General features: G+C 32.3%; 2 protein-coding genes across 2 annotated transcripts in view; both read right to left on the bottom strand.

The window, feature by feature from the left end:
- Positions 1–16,899, bottom strand: part of LOC123696690 (5'-3' exonuclease PLD3-like) — a 41,459-nt gene extending 24,560 nt beyond the window's left edge. The window contains exon 1 of the mRNA XM_045643039.1: positions 16,569–16,899. Within this exon, the coding sequence (XP_045498995.1) occupies positions 16,569–16,832 (264 nt within the window). The 5' untranslated portion in view covers positions 16,833–16,899. The remainder of the gene's footprint in view (positions 1–16,568) is intronic.
- Positions 16,900–23,595: 6,696 nt separating this feature from the next.
- On the bottom strand, positions 23,596–24,626 carry LOC123696739 (THO complex subunit 7 homolog). Its single transcript, XM_045643101.1, has 3 exons — positions 24,491–24,626; positions 24,270–24,393; positions 23,596–24,138 (listed from the first exon to the last, which is right to left on the bottom strand). The coding sequence occupies exons 1-3, from the start codon at positions 24,498–24,500 to the stop codon at positions 23,664–23,666; spliced, it is 609 nt and encodes a 202-aa protein (XP_045499057.1). The 5' UTR covers positions 24,501–24,626; the 3' UTR covers positions 23,596–23,663.
- Between the last annotated feature and the right edge of the window lie 187 nt (positions 24,627–24,813).

Here is a 24,813-nt window from a genome sequence, read left to right as displayed (position 1 = left end):
CAACAATTATAGGCCCATTTCTGTTTTATCTGCAATCTCAAAAGTAATTGAAAAATTAATTAACACTCGTCTAATAAATTATCTCACTAAATTCAAACTTTTATCACCTAGACAATTTGGTTTCAGGAAAGGGGTCTCAACCGAAAATGCCATTGATTCACTTACAACATTAGTCTCAAAACAACTTGATCGTGGTAAAAAGTGTTTATCTGTCTTTTTAGACCTTAAAAAGGCATTTGATACCGTCTCTTTACCCACCCTTATAACCAAACTTGAAAATATAGGTATCAGAGGGACTCCACTTAAACTTTTTAAGAGCTACCTACTAGGCCGTAGTCAAAGTGTTAAAATTGAAAATCTAACAAGTAATTATTCAGACATAACATTTGGAGTTCCACAAGGAAGCGTATTGGGTCCAACACTGTTTTTAATTTATATTGATAGTTTATTGAATCTAAATATTGAAGGAGGTCAAGTCTTCTCATATGCTGACGACACTGCTATAGTTTTTACAGGTTCATGTTGGGAGACTGTTTTTAATTTAGCTGAAAAAGGACTTTTGGTAGTAGCCAAATGGTTAAAAATAAATCTCTTAACATTGAATGTTAAAAAGACCAATTACGTATGTTTTTCATTAAATAAGAGAACTCAACCAAAAAGTAGCCTAACTTTAAAAATACACCAAGATTGTACAGGAAACTCAATGAGCTGCAGATGCGATACTCTTGAGCGATTACGTTCCGTTAAGTATCTGGGAGTCGTTATCGATGACAGGCTTTCGTGGCATGATCAAATTGATTTTGTTAACGGAAGGCTCCGCAAACTTATATGGGTTTTTAAATTACTGCGTGATGTGGCTACAGTAAAACTATTAAATCAAGTATATTTTGCTCTGGCTCAATCTATACTCAACTATTGTATTTCAATATGGGGCGGTGCCAATAAATCTAAAATAATATCTCTTGAGAGGGGCCAGCGATGCTTATTGAAGGTCATGTTCCACAAACCAACTAGATTTCCTACAGAAGATTTATATAAACATTGCGGTCTCTTGTCTGTTAGAAAATTATATATTTTAAACTCTGTCTTAAAAACTCACAAAAACCTGCTATTTAATCCTACGCTTGATTTTGGAAGAAGAAATGATATTATTAAAATTCCGCATACTAAAACATCCTTTGCTAAAACACAATTCGCTGCTCAATCTTCAAACTTGTATAATAAAATAAATAAAAAATTAAATGTAGGTAAATTGCTCAATAAAAACTGTAAAAAAGTATTAACGGAATGGTTGAAACCCTTAAGCTACTCAGATACCGAAGCTTTGCTCCAATATAAAAAATAAACGTGCTGTCAAACACACACACACACACACACACACACACACACACACACACACACACACATGCACACACACACACACACACACACACACACACACACACACATGCACACACACACTCATACAGATATTTTATTAAATTCTTTCTTTTCTTTTGTGTTTTTGCATTGAATTCATTCATATTGTTTTATTTCTGTTTCTGTGTCTAATAGTGTTAAGGAAGAGCGGAACATCCTGACACAAGCATTTATTTGCTTACTAGGAGTGTTCCAATCACAAATAAGTTAAGGACCTATTGTAAAAGGAAGAAATAAATAATTTGAATTTGAATTTGAAGCCACGCAGGTGAAACCGCGGAACGCGTACCTAGTTTATACTTAATTCATTAACAAACTCGTAGCTTGCAAAATCCGTGATAAGAACGACGTTTTAAGGTTAACCATTCGATAGTTGACTATTTATTTATTTATTTATTTATTTATTTATTAATACTTTATTGCTCTTAGAATCATTACAAAAAGACTTAATCTAAGGATACATTACAACAATTGGCGGTCTTATCGCTATGCAGCGATTTCTTCCAGACAACCGGACGTACGAGGAGAAATTAAATTAGAGGAAAGGTGAAGGGTAGAGCATAAATATATATTTATAAAAGAAATAAATAAAGACTAAATAAATTACCTGCGTAAAGTAAGATAACTATCAACATTTTAATCTACGATTCAATCGCTTCGTTGACATAATGTCGCGGCTTGGTCGCGGCTGAGCAAGTGACATCACGTGTGGTGTAGCCGTCGGTATACGAGTCTATGTGCAAGTAGGGTAGCCATTCTACACTTCTTTGTTTTGATCGTAATTTAATATCAATCGAATTGAAAAAGTATCTTCGCTGCGTATGTGAAGTAGTAAGGCTAGTTAATATTTTAGGTAGAGATTCAGGGTTCAGCAGGCGTGATGCGTGATTTTGATTTTTATTGAATATTTTTTAAGAGATGTAACATAATAAGCTGTAATATAATATTGAACGTCGTAATTTGGTAATTTTGGGCCACGAAAAGGAAAAATGAATATTTTTCCTTTTCGTCTTTACTTTCCTGAAAGCATTTTGTTGATTCATATAAATAATCGTTGTTATTAATGATCGAAGAAAAACTTAGTGATTTTCTATAATCGCCATTACATGTTACAACCATTTATTATTCTTGAAACAGAAAATCGAAGCGTATAAATATATTTACTTTTTTATTAAACCACTCCCACTATCGCCAAGTACTTAGTTGGACTTGGATTGGATTGTCCTCGAACGTTAGTAAAGTTATCGCATTGCATGACCTATATTCCTTTGCAAAGTGCATCCAATGGAGCCACTTAAGGTCATATTCCAGATTCTACAAGATCTCCTTATAGCATGATATAAGGCAGTTGTCTCGAACGCATTCACGTAATACATTCTAGAGGTATATTATCCAATATAATACGTGATGTTAATGGCTCAGAATATTGCGTAGCCTTCCTTGCTTCTTATATCAGAGCTTCTTGCATATTTTGCACACTGCATACATATTTTTGAATATATATCTATATATGTATATCGCAAATAGCTGATTGTTTAAACTCAAAACTCAAACTCAAACATTTATTTATTCAATTAGACTTCTTCGAGAAGCACTTTTGAAACGTCAATACATATTTTTATCATTTACCACCGATTCGGAAAGCAGTATCTATGGAGAAGAATCGGCAAGAAACTCCATAGTTGCTCTTTTAAATCATTTCAGTATTACAATTTAATTTTACAAAATTTGTAAGTAACCGTACGTATATATTATCATAATATGCCAAAGAACTGTCCTGCGGTTCTCACGCGACAACCCTCCATGGGTTTTTATCTTCCATATATTCCTTAATGCTGTAATAGGCTCTCTGAACTAAGACGTTTTTTACATAATTCTTAAATTTAGCACTACTAAACTCTTTAATACTATGAGGAATTTTGTTGTAAAAAAGTATACCTTGACCCATAAATGAATTTTTAACTTTAGCTAACCGGTAAAATGGCATTTCAATTTTATTTCTGTTCCTTGTGCCATAACAGTGTCTATCTCCTACTCTTGTGTGTAAGTCTGCGTTTTTGTGTACATATAAAATATTATTAAATATATACTGTGATGGTACAGTGAGGATACCAGTATTCTTAAAGAGATCTCTTAGTGAGTCCCTAGCACGTAAATTATATATAGAGCGTATGGCTCTTTTCTGTAATATAAATATAGTTTCAATATCTGCAGCCCTGCCCCATAGAAGAATTCCATAGGACATAATGCTATGAAAGTAGCTAAAATAAACCAATCTAGCCGTGTCTACATCGGTGAGATGCCTTATTCTTCGAACTGCATATGCAGCTGAACTAAGCTTAGCAGCGGTGGCGGCAACATGGGCCCCCCATTGTAACTTCTCATCTAGTGTCAATCCAAGAAAAACAGTAGAATCCACAGGGTATAATACCTCCCCGTTTAAAATAATATCCCTTTTTACCTTTTTTACATTTGGAAGGATAAATTCTACACAATTTGTTTTTTTTGCATTTAATAATAAATTATTAGCAGTGAACCAATTGGATATGCGTAAAAGAGCAGAGTTTACTTCGTCAACGTTTGAGTCATGTCTATCCACATTAAATATTAATGAGGTATCATCTGCAAACAGTACTATTTCACACATACCCTGCAAATAATAAGGTAGGTCATTAATATATACTAAGAACAAAAACGGTCCTAAGATAGATCCCTGCGGAACACCTATGTTAATCGGCGCACCGCGAGATTTCTCTCCATTAACAACAACGGTTTGTACCCTGTTCTGAAGATATGAAGCTATGAGGTCCTGAGATAAACCTTTAATACCATAAAAATTTAGTTTCCGTAATAGAGTGGTATGTTCTACACAGTCAAAAGCCTTAGAAAGGTCACAGAATATCCCTAAAGCATTCTTTGAATTTTCCCATGCTTTATATATATGTGACAAAAGAGCTATTCCAGCATCAGTAGTAGAGCGCCCCTTTGTGAAACCAAACTGTTTGGCGTGCAGTAAACCATTTGATACAAAATGACTACATAATTGGTTTAAAATTAATTTCTCGAAGACTTTGCTCAAAGTTGGTAAAATGGAAATTGGCCTATAGTTATTACAGTCTTCCTGGTCACCACTTTTAAATAAAGGAATTACTTTACTTAACTTTAATAAATCAGGGAATATACCACAGTCACAACATTGATTAAATATAAACGCTAAGTGGTTGGCAATGTTTTCTATAATATTATTTACTAAATTTACAGACATTCCCCAGAGATCACATGTTTTTTTTAAGTTTAATGTTTTAAAAGTTTTAACAATTTCCTCTGCAGTCACATGTCGCAATTCAAATAATACATTACACTCAGCAACATGGTCCCTCAAGTAGGACTCCGCAAGCGCTGATGACGAATTTAATTTTTCGGTAATACTAACAGGGACACTACTAAAAAAATCTTCAAAAGCAAGCGCAACATCAGCACTTTTGTCAATGACCCTACCAGCATTAACAAGTTTTATGGTACTATTTGATTGGCTTTTGCCCATTTCACCATTAATAATTGACCAAACCGTTTTAACTTTGTTATCAGAGTTGCGTATTTTATCTCTGACATACAAGCACTTGGCAGTGAAACAAACTTTTTTAAAAGTTTTTGAATAATTTCTAACATAACTAAGAAATGACATGTCTTTGTTATATTGCTTCATGCCATATAACTCATATAAAACATTCCTGCATCTGTGTATACTAGGTGTTGCCCATTGGCTAAATGGTAAATCCTTGGTAATACTTAAAGATTTAACTTTAAAGATTTTTTCAAACTCATTATGAATTAAATTAAAAAGATTTGTAAACATTTCACAAGGATTATTATGAAAGGATTGATCATTCAGGCCAGGCAATTTATTATTAATATTATCTCTAAATTTATGAATGCCTTTTTTAGTTATAGGCCTAACATTAATTCTTTTAAATGTAGGTATGCAATCCCATTCAAAAACTACTTTCTGGCCACAGTGATCCGAAGTCAGTGTATTGAGAATATTTTTTTCTAAAAAGTTACAATCACAGTAAACATTATCAATACAAGTTGCAGAACTAGGTGTAATTCGTGTGGGTTCATCAAAAAGTTTATGTAAATTAAATGATTGAAATAAATTAACTATTCGTGTTGCCGTTTGTGTGTGTGAAAGTAAATCAATATTAAAGTCTCCACATACTATAACCTTCTTTTCACTTCTGCTCAAACGCTTTAATATTTCTTCCATGACTGTCTCAAACATATTATAGTCACTGGAAGGAGGCCTATAAACGCAAACAATAATGTAACGCTCAAGTTCAACACAGGACAGTTCAATGGTGCGTTCTACAGATAGACTAACAATGTCAGTTCGTTCTTTGCATTTTACACTATTGTGTACAAAAATAAGAGAACCTCCATGAATAGCATGTTTCCTAAAGTATATACTTTTTAACTCATAATTATCAACATTTATTAACAACTGACATTGTTTAAGCCAATGTTCTGTTACACAAAAAACTTTAATACTATAATGATTTAAGAATAATTCTATTTCTAATAATTTGCTAGCCAAGCCTTGAATATTTTGATGTACAATGGAAAAAGGCTGCTTAGCTGTTGTCTTACATACTAGTTTAAATCTAGCTTAGGGCTAAATTTTCTGTCAACACTTAACCTAGGTTGGTGTATATAGTTACTACTACATAAAATTATAGTAGATCGATTTACTTTGCAAATATTGAATTTTACAATTTAAAAGTTGGAGCTGTGGTGATAATGGTATTTTAGTCATTATGGTTGATACTGCGATATAACTAATAATGATTGCATTATTCTGAGAATTCGGTGTATTGAAATTTGCAAAGCAATCGAAGGAACATTCTCCAGTTATGTAATATATACCAAAGTACCTACATAGGCTATTAAACAACACCATTTTTGATGTAGATTTTATTGCAATTCATAACCTCAATGGTTATACGTTATGTTATGTTTGGCAGATAGTTGTTACCAAAACCTTCCCTGAAATAAAGTATACTTGGAGAATTTTCGTAGGTATCTACAGGTAACCACGCTACGCCGAAGGTAAACAAAATTTACGATCGTGTTGAAACTCGATGAAAATTCATTGATAATAAAAAAGATAAACAAATGATAGACAATATAATGGTAAATCGATTCAGCTTGTAATTACTGCCATAATATACATGAATCGTGTTTGGAGTATGGATTCGTGTTTATAAAACCATTATGGTTTACAATGAAAACCTATAAATCGAGTAACTAGGTTAAATTAATAGAAGTTAGAGCAATCATGAATTTATTTCAAATTGTAACTTCTATGGATACGATGGAATTATTAACAGCAAAAAAAAAATCCAGAGATTTCAGTGGTAAACGTTATTTAAATGCCTCATAGTAAAGTAGCCAGTAGAGCTACTTACTTATCTTATGCAAGTATTCTAATAACAACTACGTTTTGATCCAATATCGAAGCTATTTAATAGAAAATGGCGCTCTGCTTTTATGTTTGTTAAATCTGTTGGCGAATAAAAATTTTATTAGTGAGCGAAACGTATTTTGCAAATCCAATATGATGCAAACTTTAAAATACCGAAAGTTCATACAGATATATGTTTGAAGTATTTGATAAGATTTCGAAGGCTGCTATAACACGAGTTATTAGGAATCGTAAAACTTTATTGAACATGGTCGTTGGTCAGGGACATCGGACACGAGAGAATTTAACGATCACCTCGGTACATTTAGTTCGTTCCATTATTGATTCTACATAAATCAAAATTAGTATTAACTCATAAAATCAAATATCTAACGAAAACGTATTTCTTACAATTAATTAAAAAAAATCATTTTATAAATATTTAAGAAGAATAATGACATGAAAATTTTCTTGTCCAGTTCAAAATACATTTTTTATTATAATATATTTTTTATATTTTTTTTTAATAAGTATGTACCTATCTATTATCTAATCATGAAAACAAGGCATTTATTACAATATTTTATATTACTAGCTGTTCCCCGCGGTTTCCCCCGCATTGCTCCGCTCCTGTTGGTCTTAGCGTGATGATATATAGCCTATAGCCTTCCTCGATAAATGGGCTATCTAACACCGAAAGAATTTTTCGAATCGTACCAGTAGTTCCTGAGATTAGCGCGTTCAACGACAAACGAACAAACAAACAATCAAACTCTTCAGCTTTATAATATTAGTATAGATATACCAAATTAATTATCGCGATCTATTTGAAATTGTTTTACCATGACTACAGTCGTATAGATATGATCAATGATCATACCAAAATTCAGGGAAGATACGAACTTCGAGCACCTCTGTCCTTCAAAGGGGTGGTAATGAAATTATGGTTTATCGTTTGGATACATTCAAAACGTACATTTGACCATAAGGTTTTTTGTTCTGGTGATAAAAATTATTTTTACAAGGTGGGTAAAAAGGTAATAGAGACTCACTTCTCTCTTTTAAATTATTGACATGTCTCCATTATACATACTATATTATTGTGTTATAAAATATCCATCATGTGGATTAAAATGGTGATAGGTACTCGAATCTCCAAAAAATTAAACAAATATCAATAAAAATTAGGGTAGTAAATGTAAAAATAATTAAGTATACCTAGGTATATAACCTATGATGATCTTAAATGAACACATCTTCAGATCTATAAAATATTCAAGATATAGGTACGTGTGACACACCTGAGGCATACCTGAGGCAAAGACATAAATACATAAACTAAATTACTTTTCTTGAGTTTCAGTTACGCCAAAAGTAACTTGCGTAAGCAATCCTAACGAATTGAGACAAATAAAGAGATAACGCGGTGATATTGTGTTTGTAGATGAGGAGTTTTATTGATCCTTGTCAAGTTTAGCGTATTCCTATCTATATAGAATACCTACATAGAACGAACTTTGGAATTTAAATAATAATACGGAGTAGGTACTCTTGAAGAATTAACATGCCTTACTTCATACAAAATATAAATTGTTTAAAAGATATAAATAGCAATGTGTGAAATTTATGTTCTCAAGAAAATTATTGGCATGTTGCCAAACCAATCAGATACAAAGACAACGAATAAACAATGTTTATATTTCTATCGTTGTGGTGTTTGCCGGGGAACACCACTCGATTTAATCAAACAAACAAACATGTGGGCGGCAATATGGATTGAATTTCAGGAGGCATTGACATTTAAAACCATGATTTTGTATTTTAAATCTATACAAACTCAGAAGTAAATTATTTTTGTAGTATTAAAATCTAAGCTCTAATTTTCTAATCTAATGTCTTCACTCTACTGTCTACACCATGTCTACTATTCTAGATTGTATGGGTATCGTTATTGTCTCTTTCGTCACCATAGGATTTCAATTATCAGAACCCATTACCTATAAAGGAATGTAATAATACAAAGAAACTCTTAACGACAGTAGAATTTAATCAGCTAATAACTATAGGAAGTTAATACGAAGCCTATTTATGCGCAAATTGACAAATAAGCTTATTTATAAACTTATGTAATGACTGAGAACCTACATAATATTATGATAATATAATCTTAATTCTTCAGCTTATTAGAAATCTCTACGTCAGAAGAGAATAATAAATTATCTCATGATCCAATTAGCATATTTGCGATATTTGTTCTGTAACTTATTTTTAACGCTCTATATATTTTATAAATTAACTCATTCCTATACACAGGTACATATAAGTAGGTACTGCATAAAATAACTAGTACTTGTAAATAACTATAATTTTTGCTATAGTAAAATACTAGCTCCCCGACTGCGGCTTCGCCCGCTTTGTCCAAAACCTATTAAATTATTTACATATTAAAAACTTCCTTTTTATAGTCCTTTTCAGCTATGATGATTCCTGTGACACTTCATCGTGTTCCGAATTACGTATTTTATGTTTAAAACCCCAAAATAATTTTAGTGCATAATATTTTTAATTTATGGCGGCATTAATACAAAAAATTTAAAAATGAAACATCTTAAGCTTATAAATCAAAAACAGTATTGTTTAGTTTAATATAATGAAAAATAAAATAAAAGAACACAAAAATCTAGACACGCGGCAGCGTGTCAAGCCGAGTTCAAGCGAAGAGAACTGGCGAGCAGCAGCCGTGTGTATATTTACACGAACCATTTCGAGCCACTTTTCACCCCCTTATAACTCGAAAACTATTTAAGTTAAATAAACCAAATTTGGTACATATCAAGAGGACCTCAAGATAAACAAGAACCTTAAATTTCATAAATACAGGTTAAACAGTTGCGTAGATATTAATATCCAAAAATCGCAATTTTTAAGACTGACTGACTTATAGACATATACAAAACCTAACCCACTTCCAGATGACCTAGAAAGTTCAAATTTTGTAATCAACTAGGTAATAGTGAGTATACAAAGGAAAAAATCAGAAAATACTGAATTTATTTGTATTTAATTTTTTTTTCAATGACATTAATTTTGTTTGTATGGAAAAATGGAAAAGTTTAAAAAAATAGAAAATTGTATATTCACCTTACTAGTCTTAAAAAATAGATCAAAACTAGTCAGTGGCCGAAAAAAATTTTGAAATCCATCGATAAATGACTGAGATATATATTATTGAAGTTTACATATTTTAGCGCGAAACATCTGTAGATTCGATGCGCCTCTGACATCACACTCACTCGCGCTAGTATCGCTAGGGCGGATTACTTCGATTGCATGATTTCTTTATTCAAAACTGTTATTAACACGTTAGCTGCGAAACAGGGCTTGAAACACCCTGTCCGTGTCTCGTCGTTATAGCGGTAGGAAAAAACTTAAACTTCTCTGTCGTGCGGGAGGCATAACTTCCATCTGGTTCAGTGTAGGAAAGTGATATCTATACATCTGAGATGTGCTATTGATTCCTAGTTCAATGGTATACCGACCTTAATACCGGGTTTCTTAGACCTCGTGCCGCACTGAAAAAATAAAAATTCTAACACAGTGCGGAACGAGGTTGCGAACACCTCGTACCACCACGCACCTCGTACCGCACCCTAAGCTAGCTTCACGCGGTTAGTGTTGTGTAACGCATTCGAGACTATTTGTGGAACAACTTATTGAAGCTTTTACAAAGAAGGACTTGAATGTGGATATAGGTAATTTTCAAACATCCTAATTACTCGTTATAATAAATATCGTTAATAGAATCGTGAATGTGACATGTTGAGTAACTTTCTTCAAATAGGTTCATAATCATGATTACTATTAGTGTGTTTGTTCATTGAATCAACTATTATTGTTTGGCCTGTTTTAATGAAAAACATCCATAAGTTTGATAAATAAATACAATTAAATAAAATCGATATTTCTTTTCCCATCACTAAATTATATGAAAAACTGCTATTGTTCAGTGCGGTATGGGGTACATCAGACCCCACATTTTATTTTACCTCTAGAATCTAAACTAACTAATCTAACCACGGGCGACGCTAGATTTAGGTTAAGGAACTCATTGTTAATAATAATCACGACAAAAGCCGCACACTTTGTCTTATTTGGCGCCAAAAAAACGATTTTGGTCTCCTACGGGCGGTGGGGTTTAATATGCCTCGTGCCGCCACAATATCTGGTATAGGACAAGGTTTAAAACGACCCGTAACGCAGTAATGGAAAGTACAGATATTTCTGTGCCGCAGTGAACGTGTTAAACGTAAAATAAAAGAAAATTGTAATAAAAATATTGCTCATACAGTTATAAATAATATTATATAATTTTACATATTCACATTTATTTATTCTTTATTTATGAGTGTTCAGTTTAGTTTTAATTTCAGTGTACCTAATGGAAAAGGCTTCGTCGAGGGTCGAAATGATTTCATTTGCGTAATATTAATATAAGTGAAACATCTTTAGGCGCGTTTAGAGTAAAATTTCAAGATCGCGTCATGGCAATACCGTAACATCATGGAGTAAGGCGACGATTCTTCTACAACGATCTTTTCGCATCTTGGTAATAGTGGTAGGTAATAGTGTGTGTACAAATTCACACTGGATGTTTAGAAAATCATGTAATCTTTTAAACAGAAAACGAGTTTAAAAAATTGCAGATAATGACGGGGCAATGTGCGCTGACATTCATAACATACAAGAAAATATAGAAAATAATACTAAACAAACCATACAGAGAAACCGCAAGAAAAAATAAAAAAAAATCGTATATAAAAAGTATTATATTCATAAAGTAAATCAAATTTGCAGAGTAATTTTCTGTACAAAAAGTAATGATATCCCACCAAAAACATAAATGTAAAAATTGGAGCCGAGTTCAATCGTTGACTTAATTTGCCAAAAAAAGGAATGAGATCTAAATGTGTGCCAAGTTCTGCAGACAGTCCAGAAATTTATTTACAAAGATGTATTAAGTTCTTAGGTTGACTGAAAACTCAATTGTTTTATTTTCCCTTAGAGAACAATGTTTATTCCAAAATATAACTTTTTTAACTTGAATAATTTAATTATTTTCACAAAGCAAACAACTAATGACCTATTGAACCCCATAATTTGATGAGGCTAGTTTTTAGAACCTCACAAAATATAAACAGTGTATGTAAAACTAGCCTCATCAAATTATGGGGTTCAATAGGTCATTAGGTGTTTGCTTTGTGAAAATAATTAAATTATTCAAGTTAAAAAAGTTATATTTTGGAATAAACATTGTTCTCTAAGGGAAAATAAAACAATTGAGTTTTCAGTCAACCTAAGAACTTAATACATCTTTGTAAATAAATTTCTGGACTGTCTGCAGAACTTGGCACACATTTAGATCTCATTCCTTTTTTTGGCAAATTAAGTCAACGATTGAACTCGGCTCCAATTTTTACATTTATGGTTTTGGTGGGATATAATATCTACGCAATTCGTGTACATGAAATGGATCGTTGAAAAATCATAGAGTTGGAAAATCATATAATCGGCGCCCATCTTGTGATCGTTTGTCAATCGAGTCAATCGTCTGTACGAGTGCGTCAGCCTTGTATACAAGTTGCATTTTTATATTGATACTTTACGTGGTATTCTGTTAATGCTAGTAATTGTTATTGTTGACTTTTTGTTGCTGTTGTTTGCTAAGTTTCCTTAGTTAATTGTTGGCGAAATGCCGAAAAAACTAATTTTGGTACTTTATTCAAATCGATTTCCTTTCCATAAAAAATATTATCGATTATCGGAATCAATTGATATGATTTCAGTAAAGACATCTCTACACGTGTCAAAAATCGATGTGTCACAGAAATCATCTTAGGTGGAAAGGACTATAATCACTTTATCGTTAGGTACGTAGTTTTGAAGATTTAAGCATATTTATTATAAGGACGTAGGGACAGATAAAGCGACTCTGCTTTATACTATGTAGTGATTTTATACAAATAATTAATATATTAATTATAAAGATCCAGAAAGCTAATTTGAATCTTTAAAAAGTTTATGAATAAAATTTACCAGTTTATTAATAATTATAATATGCTATTAATAATTAAATAATTAATAATAAATGTGCGTACAATTAAATGAAAATTTATTTCATGTTTCCGTTGAACGTGAAATCGATGTGAGGTTGGCTTGAGTATGAAAAAAAATTATTACATAAATTAACTTGTCACCGGTGACTGAATTTAAGCGCATGGTAAAGCATTTGCATAATATGAAGGTTGTTTATATACTATGACGCAAATGTTGTGTAGATTATTTTTATAAAAATTAACCCTGCGCCATAAGCAATTCATTCTTCTTCAATCATAATTATATAATATTTAGTAAAATTTATGACACCTTCAATTTTTTTTTAGGTTTAATATTCATTTTATTAGTCAATAATAGTTGTCGCATTGTTGGCTGAGATGTGGCCTAAGAGGGGGGCTCTTCAATAGAAGGTAGATAGAAGGTTCCCTAGATTTAACGTTAATATTATTCATCTATGCCAATAATAAAATTGTAGTGTCTGTTTTTAAAATTAAAATAACCGCTTTTTACTTACTAGTACACGTGGATGTATACACGGTACATATACCGAAATAGTATTACAACTTTTGTCTCTCTGTCTGTTTGTTCCGGCTAATCTCAGGAACGGCTGAACCGATTTTGACTGACAGATAGTCAGCTATCTATATATATAACATCAGTGTTATAAGGAGTAATTTGGGCTATTTTTTATACTGCTATTCCCACAAGAAAATTAGAATTAAAAAGAAAAACTAATTCACGCGCGTGGATGAAACCGCGGGGCCAAGCTAGTTTATAATATAATTAAAGGACGACCGATCGATGTAATTCCTTGGAAATGCTAAGCAAGTTGCCCATTGTATTGGATAAATAATTATACCTTAACGTCTAAAGGACATTAACGTCATTCACGTCCACAAAAAGGTAGGACAGAACATTTTCGATCCTAGTAATTTCCAATGAATTACGAACAATAATTATGTTTGTACAAATATAACAATCCCACCAACGAAGCTCAATGTGTGATTAAAATCTTTGTTTACATCTTACCTATAAGTTTTGCAATGGTGTAGACGTAGGTAATGTCTACGGTGCTACGAAAACCGTAGTGGCCGCGTAGATACGCAATACGATTGTAAAACTAGGCCACGACTGCTTTATGGGTGACGGCTAGGCTACCGATTGCCAAGTTACTAACTAATTTACACTTAAGACACGACCTAATTCAAAGTAAGTAATATCTTGTCGCAATAGCTTAAAATATAATTTAAAAATAAAGTATTATTAGTTTAAAAAAGTCATCGAATGAAAAAATTTTTGAAAATATTATTGGCTACCAAAGTCCAAATTCGAAACTTATTATATTTGTATATGCGGTTCGTCCTTCGGTTCGTCTATTATATTCAAAACAGAAAGTGTTATAAATGTCAATTGCTCAGATTGTTAATCTTATAATGATACCAATAGTTATATTAAAACGTAAAATATGTTGTCTAGCAATTTAAATTACTCACGATCACGAACGCTTTCAATATTAAAAAATACAGCCAAGCCCGTAAACGATACCTTCCTCTACTGTCTGAACAAAACAAACTAAAAGGAAAATTCTGGTATTCTATTAACTTGAAGGCATTGTAAACGTATTAAAACTTTTGTCAGCTTTTATTGTTTATGCCCATTTTATAAAATGTACCTCTCTTTATTTTGTGTTTCATGTTTCAGTGTGCAAACCGTATATGTAATGTAAATCTATAAATTATTATTTATCAATCTAAAAAATGCACAATGTTTTTCGTGGAATCTTTCCCCTAAAAAGCTTCGTGGAAAATATGAGCAATTCTGTCGAAGTTGCACCGCCGTTGTTTCCACAAACTATTATCGTGAAATTCGCGGCATGCCCGAAAAACAACAAACCCAAAGCTAATACGTGAATAATTGGAACAAGGTCGTACGGCGGGGCGAAGCTTATGCAGCGGCTAGTTGTTTCTAAAATCGATATAATATAATCGCTAACTTAGCACGCAACGAAATGACCAAAACCTTTTAATATTGAAAACAGTTTGTTCACCTCCAAGCGAATCAGCTTGCAATGGTTCTTGCCGACACTATGAAGACTGTCACAGGCCTCAGACAAAAAAACAAGTTTCAGAATATTGTCTTTTTTGATATATCCTTTATTTCCGACTAATAGACATAAGCTGCACATGTCCCACGCGCGTATGCATCTTTTACACTGAAGACATTTATTGGTTGTATAGTTTGATGGAACGGTTTTGTTGCAAATGTTTTGATTCAAGGTTACCGCGGTGTGACTATTTTCAGTAAACTTTAAAAAGTTTTGTCATTGGAAACACCTAGAATATACGCCATTAATTCATGTGCTATTATTTTTAAAATGAACAACAGCAATATTGATTTCTGCTGCACATTTCACTTATACAATTGCTTGTTTTTCTTTTGATTTTTTAAATTTATATTTATTTTATATATTTGTAGTTATTTAATATAAAAAAATAATTTATGTGCCGCGCCTATTGTCTACTTTTTTTGTTATTACCTCCTTGCTACCACGTTATTATGAAGCACAGTTTAAAAATTGAGCTCATTAGATAGATACTAAATAGGTACTAATATATCTAAATATACCTACTAGTAATGAGCAAAACTTTTATAATTTATTTATTAAGAGTTAATTAGCTCACAGATTTTGAATTTTCAAGGGAGTAATAGTTATGAAAATCTTACTGGAGCAGTGGTAGCTCAAGCTCAGTTGAGGATTTCCACAAAGAGCGCTAATTTACCTAACTCAAGTTTTGAATTTACCTAGCTGCACACTAATCAAACTATCACTGTTCCAAACAGTGAACGTCATCATTGAACAGGCATGTGTTAGAACTTATAAATGTGATATGTATCATCCTCAAGAGTCAAGCCGCACTTGTCGCGTAGTGGATAATGGCCTAATTAGAGGCCAATGTCCTCGTAGTGAGAATAATTTTCAGTTTCTATATTAAAAAGAAACATCTCTATTTAATAAATAATTATTCATACAAAACTTATAAATTACTGTATCTATTAAATATGAAATGATACAATCGCGATTTTAGGGAAATATAATGTTCATCTTCAGAGAATGCACAGTCATCATTTTAACTACGTGATTCAACTTTCTTATTTACAATACCTACCTTAAGAATTATATTTAATGGGTTTAATATTCTTGATTAATGTAATCATATATCTATTGTAAAATTTATGTTAATATCGCGACCTATGTATGAATATTTAATACAATATGTGAAGCGTAGAATGTATTTGTAATAATATTTTTTCTAAATAAATATGTAAGTAATAATTAATTAGTGCGTACCATATCGAATTTTATATTACGGAGCTTTCATGTGCCATAATTATTTTAATGTTAGGTAATTATTATATTTATATACTTATTATATTTTCATTAAAAGCTTATGAGTTATGACGTATTTTAAGTTAAGTAGGTAGTAGTTTGAGAATTTTCAAGATACAAATACAAATGAAACGTTATGGAAGCGCTATGATTTTGTAAATAGGTATTTATTAAAAGGTTCATTACCGACAATCCTGGATTGCAGCCGGCCGTAATGGAGTTCTTTCTAAACTTCGGAACGCAGATTTGCATCGAACTATTCCCCTTAGGTGGACCAGCACAACCGTACTCGTCGCTTCTGTCATTCCTAGTCAAATTTATATTGTTCGTATTGTTTACTTTCACCAAAATATTACACGTTTGAGATGCTATTTGAAACAGCCCCTCTTCGAGGTTTCTTTTATTATTATATTGACGGTTGAAATGTAAATAGTCCCACCAAGAAGGCATTCTTATTTGAAAAACGCGGGTAAAAAGTTAGATGACTTTCCACGCGCTAGTCTATTCACGTCGAGTTTCGTCGCGGTTTTGACGGCACGATACACTTTAGTGATATTGAGGACCTGCGCTGTAAACTTACTTATATATGGACTTCTACATCATACTTTATTTATTTACTTCTCCTAAGTCAATATAGTAATGTCGTTGCACTGTATTCCTCTGAGTATGGTTGTAAAATAAAAAAGTAGCTAAGTATACATTACGTGCACAGAACCTGACACGTAAATCATAGTAGCTATGTAAATAATGTCTTTTTCCATATTGGTACTGTAGCTGTAGCATAACAGTTTTAATTAATAAAAAAATGTTTTTTCAACTTTTAGCTCTAGGTAGGTACTGCTAGCTGCGCGCTAATCTCAGGACCAGTAGTCCTGAGATTAGCGCGTTCAAACAAACAGATTTAATAAAAAGATGTTCCTAATTCAACTTATAGCTCTAGGTACTGCTCTATAATTTAACGGAACTAAAAGCATAGTCTAAAAGTTTACTATTTATTCGTGTGGATAATTATTTTCCTTAGTGTGGTAGTATAATATGTAAAATAATATACATAAGTAGTGAAATATTAAAATCTCTGTATTGAATTTTAAAATTACTAGGTATACCTATACAAATATACCTATGAATTTAGGTATAAAAATATTTTTTGGACTCTATCGGCTCTGGTGCCCTAAACTGATTTTAATATTTTAATACCAGAAACATAAATTTTCTCTCGCGGAAATGGAAAATCTCTCAAAATTAAAACGTAAAATCCGCTTGAGCAAAGCTGTGAAGGGAAAGCTACCTTATATTATTGATAATATCTCATTCTTGATCATACATTCAAATTATGTACATACTTAGTTAAAGAAAGAATTTTATTGTTTGTGTAGGTACATTTATCATTTAGGAAATGTAAATTCTTTGGAGGTCGTCCTTGAGTCGTGTAACCTTTTACTTTGTGTACATAAAAGCGCTTTTGTATTTAGGTGTAAGTCCGTAGAGAGGGGTTATTATACCATGACACACGATAAATGTTTCTTTTACGGCCGCGGCCGCGGCGCCACGGTTTAACGAGCTGAACTTTCGGTTGTAATGACTGGACAGTTTCTAATCTAGGATGTAATAATCGTTTAGTCCCTTATTTTCGTTACTAATAATTCTAAATTATATAAGGTCTAGTAACTAGTTTTCAACCACAGTTTTCAACAGTAACGTTTTATGATTACAATCGGTACCTAGAATTATAATTACAGCTGTTCCCTGTACTTGCCTACTTTGATTATCTATTATTTCCTTTTTACGTTTTTAATGATACTTATAAATTATTGTCTGTGGCTGTGGTCGATAGGATTATCGAACGTATGTACCAAGGCACCTAGTACCAAGGTATGTACCGATTCTGATTTGGTTTTCAAATACGTCTATTTCAAAAAATAGGTTAGGTGTAATAATATAAAGGTAGGTAATATCTTCGCCGTTTTATAGTGTTGATAATAATCTAAAAATACAATTTCTGATAGTTTGATTAATATAAGCTGTATTGCTATATTAGCTTGTATAGCTTAAGCTTATATTAATATATATATATATATATATATATATATATATATATATATATATATATATATAGATATCTCCATGGGCACTATGTTGATCAAACGTGCCATATAGTTAGTAATTATTTGATCCGTTTTCACTTGTTGATCCGGTTGGTATTTGTGGATCCATTGCCACACCACCGTCCGTATGTGGATCCGAACGGAGCCACAAGTGTCATCATCAGTAATAATAATAATTACGTGCTTTTTATACAAATCCACCTTTTTTGCGTTTTAGCTCTTGTTGATCCGATTCAAATGAGCCAATCAGAGCCCACCGAGCTCAGCCATTGGTCGCTTGCGGCCTTAGCCATTTGAAGATTTAAAGACATTTATTCCCGTTATAGAAACGTATGTTGCCGTTCGCCTTCCATAATTTGTTCGGATCTTCGGAAGGGCAAGATAACTATAGGTAAACCAGAATCTGATGGCAATTAGGGAAATCAAAATTTTGAGTGTGCAACCCTAGGGAAAATGGACTGAACGATCTTGATACTGCTTATTTTTTATTTTGTCCTCAATATCATTAGTCACATTACATAAGTGGACAATACTATACTTAATAATGAGATATCCACTTAATATTATGTAGGTACATATTTACATGTATAATATACAATTATACATATTACTTTTATACAGGTAATACATATTATTATTATTTACACACACCTATATTTGTATATTCATTACCAGTATGCCATTTGAAAATATCGATATAATGATAACGTACCTAGATCAAAACTGCCTACAATTTTTTTTATAAAATAAAATAAAACTATGTTTATTTTCGTAAGTAATAACAGAAACACACATTATAAAATTGACTTGGACAGCTTGTACTTGACGAATAGCCGTATTGGAAACTCCTGTAATAAGTTTTCATAAAATTATATTCTAATCAACAAACAATATTATAATTACCTACATATAATATTTTTTAATTTAAAGTATCAAAACGGGTAAGTCCAATTTACCAATAAAATCTTGAAAATTGAAAATTGTGATGTGTTTGACCCTTCTTCATCGAATGTTTTTCTATACACATTATAAACAACACCTCTTGCTTGTGATCGCAGCGGCTTTTTCGACATTTTCGAAGATTTTTTAGACAAAATCCTAAAAATTATTCATCAACTGCAAAAAAGACAAATAATTTGACAAACAATTTGATAGTTGTCAAATAAGTTGCCACATGAAAATCTTTTATTTCTTAAATATAAATATGCCATCAGATTCTGGTAGACCTATAGCTCGTCTATTAGGATAGTGGCGATTTGATGTTGAGATTATAATATTTGTATTTATGTTTTTATGTAGCGCTTTGCGGATGAACATACACGTATTATAAAAGTATAATTGTTTTAAATTCATTACTTTAGTGTCGTCGTAGATTTTATTTGTAGAAGTTAAAAAAGAATAGTTAAAGATAGTTTTAATGATTTTATTTTGTAAAATTTGGGGTGGCGATAATTTATTTTTGTAAGCACTCCCCGATACTTCTATTAAATACATTAGGTGCGGCTTTACTAACGTGTTGTAGATGGTGTGGCGTAATTTATGAGGAATGCAAGAAGTAATATTATGCAGAGATCTAGGAAGTGCTGATAATTTATTTTTTAGGTGGTCGATGTGATAATTCCATTTCAGAGAGCTGTCGATTCGCAAACCTAGGCATTTCTCGTGGGTTTTATGTTCTAATACAACACCGTTAATTTTAAGTGGAGCGTGTGGTGGAATAATTTTGTTATGAGCTTTGAATTTAGTTACATTTATTTTTAGTAGATTGCATTTATTTATCTATTTTAACTATTCGTGATCAATTTTTTAAATATGATTTCAGCATATCTAGTGCTTTACCATTAATGTTAATGGATGCTAATTTCTTTATTAAAAGTTCATGAGAAACGGTATCAAAGGCCTTTTATAGGTCAATAAACACTCCCAAAACTATATTGTTTGCGTCAATGTTCTGTTTTATTTTAATAGTTAGGTCCATAGTCGCTGACAGAGTGTTACTTTTTGGCTTAAATCCGTATTGACGCACTGAAATAAAATTAAATGAGTCTAAATATTTTTCTAATCTCGTGTGTAAAATCTTCTCCAATATTTTTGACAATACTGGCAAAACCGAAATCGGCCTATAGTTACCAGGTTCAAATTTTGAGCCACTCTTATAGATAGGAGTTACCTTCGCTATTTTTAACGAGTCCGGAAAACGTCTTTGACTTATGGCTTGGTTAAAACAGTCGCTTAAGGTATGATTTAATTTTTAACCGACTTCAAAAAAAAGGAGGAGGTCATCAATTCGGCCGATATGTTTTTTTTTTATGTATGTACACCGATTACTCCGAGGTTTCTGAACCGATTTACGAGATTCTTTTTTGTTCGATGCGGGATGGTGTCGAATTGGTCCCATAAAAATTTTATTCGGATAGGCCCAGTGGTTTTTATTTTATGGGCATTTTTGTCTGTATTTGTAAATGTTGCAAGTGCAAGTTTGAAGTCGGTTGTTTTTAACGCAGTTATCTACTTGTTCTTTGATGCATTTTGCTTTTGTAGTAATACCATCAAGACCTGAACTACAGTTTGAATTAAGGTTATTTATAATTATATATTTTTTTAATGGCTTCGGTAGGTCTGAACTTATTAGTGAGGTAATTTTTTAAAATTTCGTAGTTGTCTTTAGATTTCCTCTCCTTTGAGTTATAAGATGTCGATTCTGGGAAACCAGTAAAAATTACATTTTTTTCGCGGCTCTTTCTGTCTCGTAGTTCCTTGATTAAGTTTTAAATTATAAGAAGTTTATTATGATTAAAGATTTAATTCCAGTGATTTTATTTTACTCTCACCCTAGTTTATCTGGGATTCTAATTGAGAAATAGTACTCTTCAATATGTTTTGTTCAGTAATTATCATACATGCTGATGACTTAATTTCATTGATTTGATTCGTATTTTGGCGAATTAAATTCAAGGATTGTTCGTTGGACGATTTAATTTTGGTAATTTGTGTTTTTACCTCAGAAATGTTTTCATGAATTTTGTTTACTATTTGTTCATTTGAGCATACATATTTTTCAAGTAATGTACTAATACGGCTCAACTCCGACCGAATATCCTACATATCATCACTAAATCTGCAATCTTGTTCTAGCGGTTGTTTCCGTTTTCCGTATCAGTTGGCGTAGAACTCGTAGAAAACGAACTTAGCTTCGATAGATCGGGATGCGATCCACCGGCAGTACCCACTGCACCACTGCTGGTTAAACGTGTTGGCGATCTGCGTACACTCATATTTACTCCGTAATGGATAATTTGTGCAGGAATATGAGTCGTCATTTGTTTGACCTAAATCAAACATTTTAATTATTTTATCAGATTGATATCAGAATCAGGGCATAGGCGAACGCTACACGTCAATAAATATTATGATAATTATCTTGATATTTACTGATGATTCAAGAGGTAGGTTGTTATTTGTAGGATGCATTCTACTTGAGAATTATCACCGTCACTGTATGACGAAAGGTTCGTCCAAATATCTATCTTTTTAGGGTTCCGAATTTTTAGTTTCACAACGTTTTCTATAAGTTTCAATTGAATTACGGTCGACTTCTTCAACTTCCATAAAACTCAGGAGATTTTTTGCTAGCCCTAATTTCATATCCCCATGTCAATGTCATGCAAGTGCATATAAATGGAACAATCAACAGATCAACATACGATTTATGATTTGGTATATAAAACGGAGTCAAGAAGTGTTTGAGCATTTCAAAATTTGAACCGTTACGGAGTCGAGTTCGTCTAGTCTAGGCGGATTTAGCAATGTATGGAACATTACCTAACTATAATATGTTTGTGTACGGAGCCAACAAATACTGTACTGTTTACGCAAAATTAATCTATGTTACTTAATATACAGTTTCGTTTTGTCGGATCAAATAAAGCTGTAATTTTGATAATATAAATGGATCTGATCAACATACGACTTTGGATTTGGTATATAAAACGGAGCCAACAAGTGTTTATGGGTTTCTGAATTTCGGCCGTTACGGAGTCGATTCATTTCGAGATCTTAGCAATAAAAATGTTGAGTATATCAATTTCTCCATGAATACGTTTGGCAACATCGCCCAAATATTTGCGCCGTTGCCACTCCGGGCAAGATCTATGCAACCGGAGTCGAGTAATATCGGGGAAAAGGTGGAGTCAGGAATGCACGGCAGTCGGGCTGGATCAACTTAGTGCCCAAGTTGGTATTTATATATATATAGTTAAATTATAAATAAATGATTAGACCACTAGAAAAAAAATTACTAAATCCCAGTTTCTTGTTATTAGTGTTATAATATTATAGTAAATATAGACTATTTTTTATAGGTACTATCTTGGGTACTATCCAGTCATCTATACATATAATAAATCTGTAGAAGGGTCAATTCTGTACATTGAAAATATTGAAAAAATAAATACCAGGGGGTTTTACTGGATCGATACCAAACCCAAATATGTGATTAAAAAAATTTTTGTCTGTCTGTCTGTATGTGAAGGCATCACGTGAAAACTAGCGGTTCGATTTCGATGAAACTTGGTATAATTATACCTTATTATCCTGGGCGTAAAATAGGATACTTTTTATCCTGGAAAAATACGTAGAAAAAAATTAATCTTCATTTTTCAGTTTTATCAATAGACGTTGTTCCGTAGAACCGCGAACACACGTTGCGTATTATTATAGGCCTAACCGTATTCGGGAATTGGGTCCAATAGATATTTATAAGATGTTATTGTCAGAGGTCTCAAAATGGAGAAATAAACCATCCACGCGAAGACCGACATCCGCGCGGACGGAGTCGCGGGCGGAAGCTAGTTTATAATATAATCGCTCTGAAAATAATAATCATCATTACACATCATAACATATTTAATTTTTGTGCTCGTTATATTAATATTACGAGATATAACACTATTGTACTGATGACAAATAAACAATATCCCTTGGTAGAGAAGACCAGAACTTGGTAGAGAAGCAGATTTTATACACACATCGATTTATCAGGAGCGCCTTTGAAGCACAGGTTATCTTCATGATTAAACTAAACTTATATTAAAAAAATAAAATCATAATTGGACATTTCATTAATTTTATTATTTCAGATTTATGATAAATTTTATAAACTATAAAAAGTATTATTTCAAGTTTCCATAGCTGATTCTTTCATTTCTACATCATCAGAAATGGATTCTAATTCTTCAGGTTCATCTAACAAGGCTTGTAACTGATGTATTGAAGTCACTAACACATGGAATTGTTTCTTTCTTAATGCCAATCTACTCTCTAACTGCTGTTTTGTTGTCTCCAATGTACTTAATTCATTCTTTAGAGTACTCAATTGCTCCAATGTTTCTTTCCTATCTGGCTGTTCACTTATCACTTTGGCTAATACATCATACTCTATTCTATTTTTGCGTACAGTTTTTGCTTGGGCCAGATCAATTTTACTCTTTTCTATATTCTTCTTGGCTATCTCTATTCCGCTTTCAAATATTTTCGATAAATCCTCATAACTTTTAAGTTCTGCTGTCATCATCTCGGTACCGAGCTGAGATTTTGTTACAGCAAATTCACATTGTGCAAGTTGTGCTAACATGCGATCATGTGTGGTTTTGCTAGAACAAGGAAGAATAAAACTGTATTTATTTTTTAATATAGTAAGTAGTTATTTAAGTGTTAATTTATTTATTGTACAAAAAGTTAAATTGCTTCATTCAACAATTCACAATAAGGTAGGTAAGGTTACCTGTCTTCTGGTTTTTCGTCGGTAGCATTACACCATCTGATTAGTGTCTTCAACAAAACATTAAGCCTCCTATCATCACCAGTACCATCACCATCAATCAATAATCTTCTGCGTATAACGTCCTCTGAATAAAAAGGAAAAAGAAAAATATACAATAGCAATCATAATTCTATGGGATATTACGCGATAAATCAATAATTTTGTATATAATATATACTAACCGTCACCCATTTCAAAAGGCTGGAAATTTGATTTACAAAGTCAGCTTAATAATATTAAGGTATGCTAAAACTTTCATTTTCAAACATAAACATTCACGGGCTCACGACGGCTTCAGGCTTGCGTTTTTAATTTACATTTGACATTTGTGATTTGACAGATGGCACAGGGCACTTGCCAGTTGCCGCTTGATCATTATTTTGACACTTAATTGACATTGCCATTTTAACATGTTTTTAAAGTTTTAACCGCGCGATTTTGTTGTGATTGAAATAGCGGCCTCACTTTTCAATACACAAGACTCGTACTAGGAAGGAAGGAACAA

This window comes from Colias croceus, chromosome 13 (genome assembly GCF_905220415.1).
Source record: "Colias croceus chromosome 13, ilColCroc2.1".
Lineage (NCBI taxonomy): Eukaryota > Metazoa > Arthropoda > Insecta > Lepidoptera > Pieridae > Colias > Colias croceus.
Note: the sequence above shows the minus strand (reverse complement) of the source record. Positions and strands in the feature narration are given on the sequence as shown.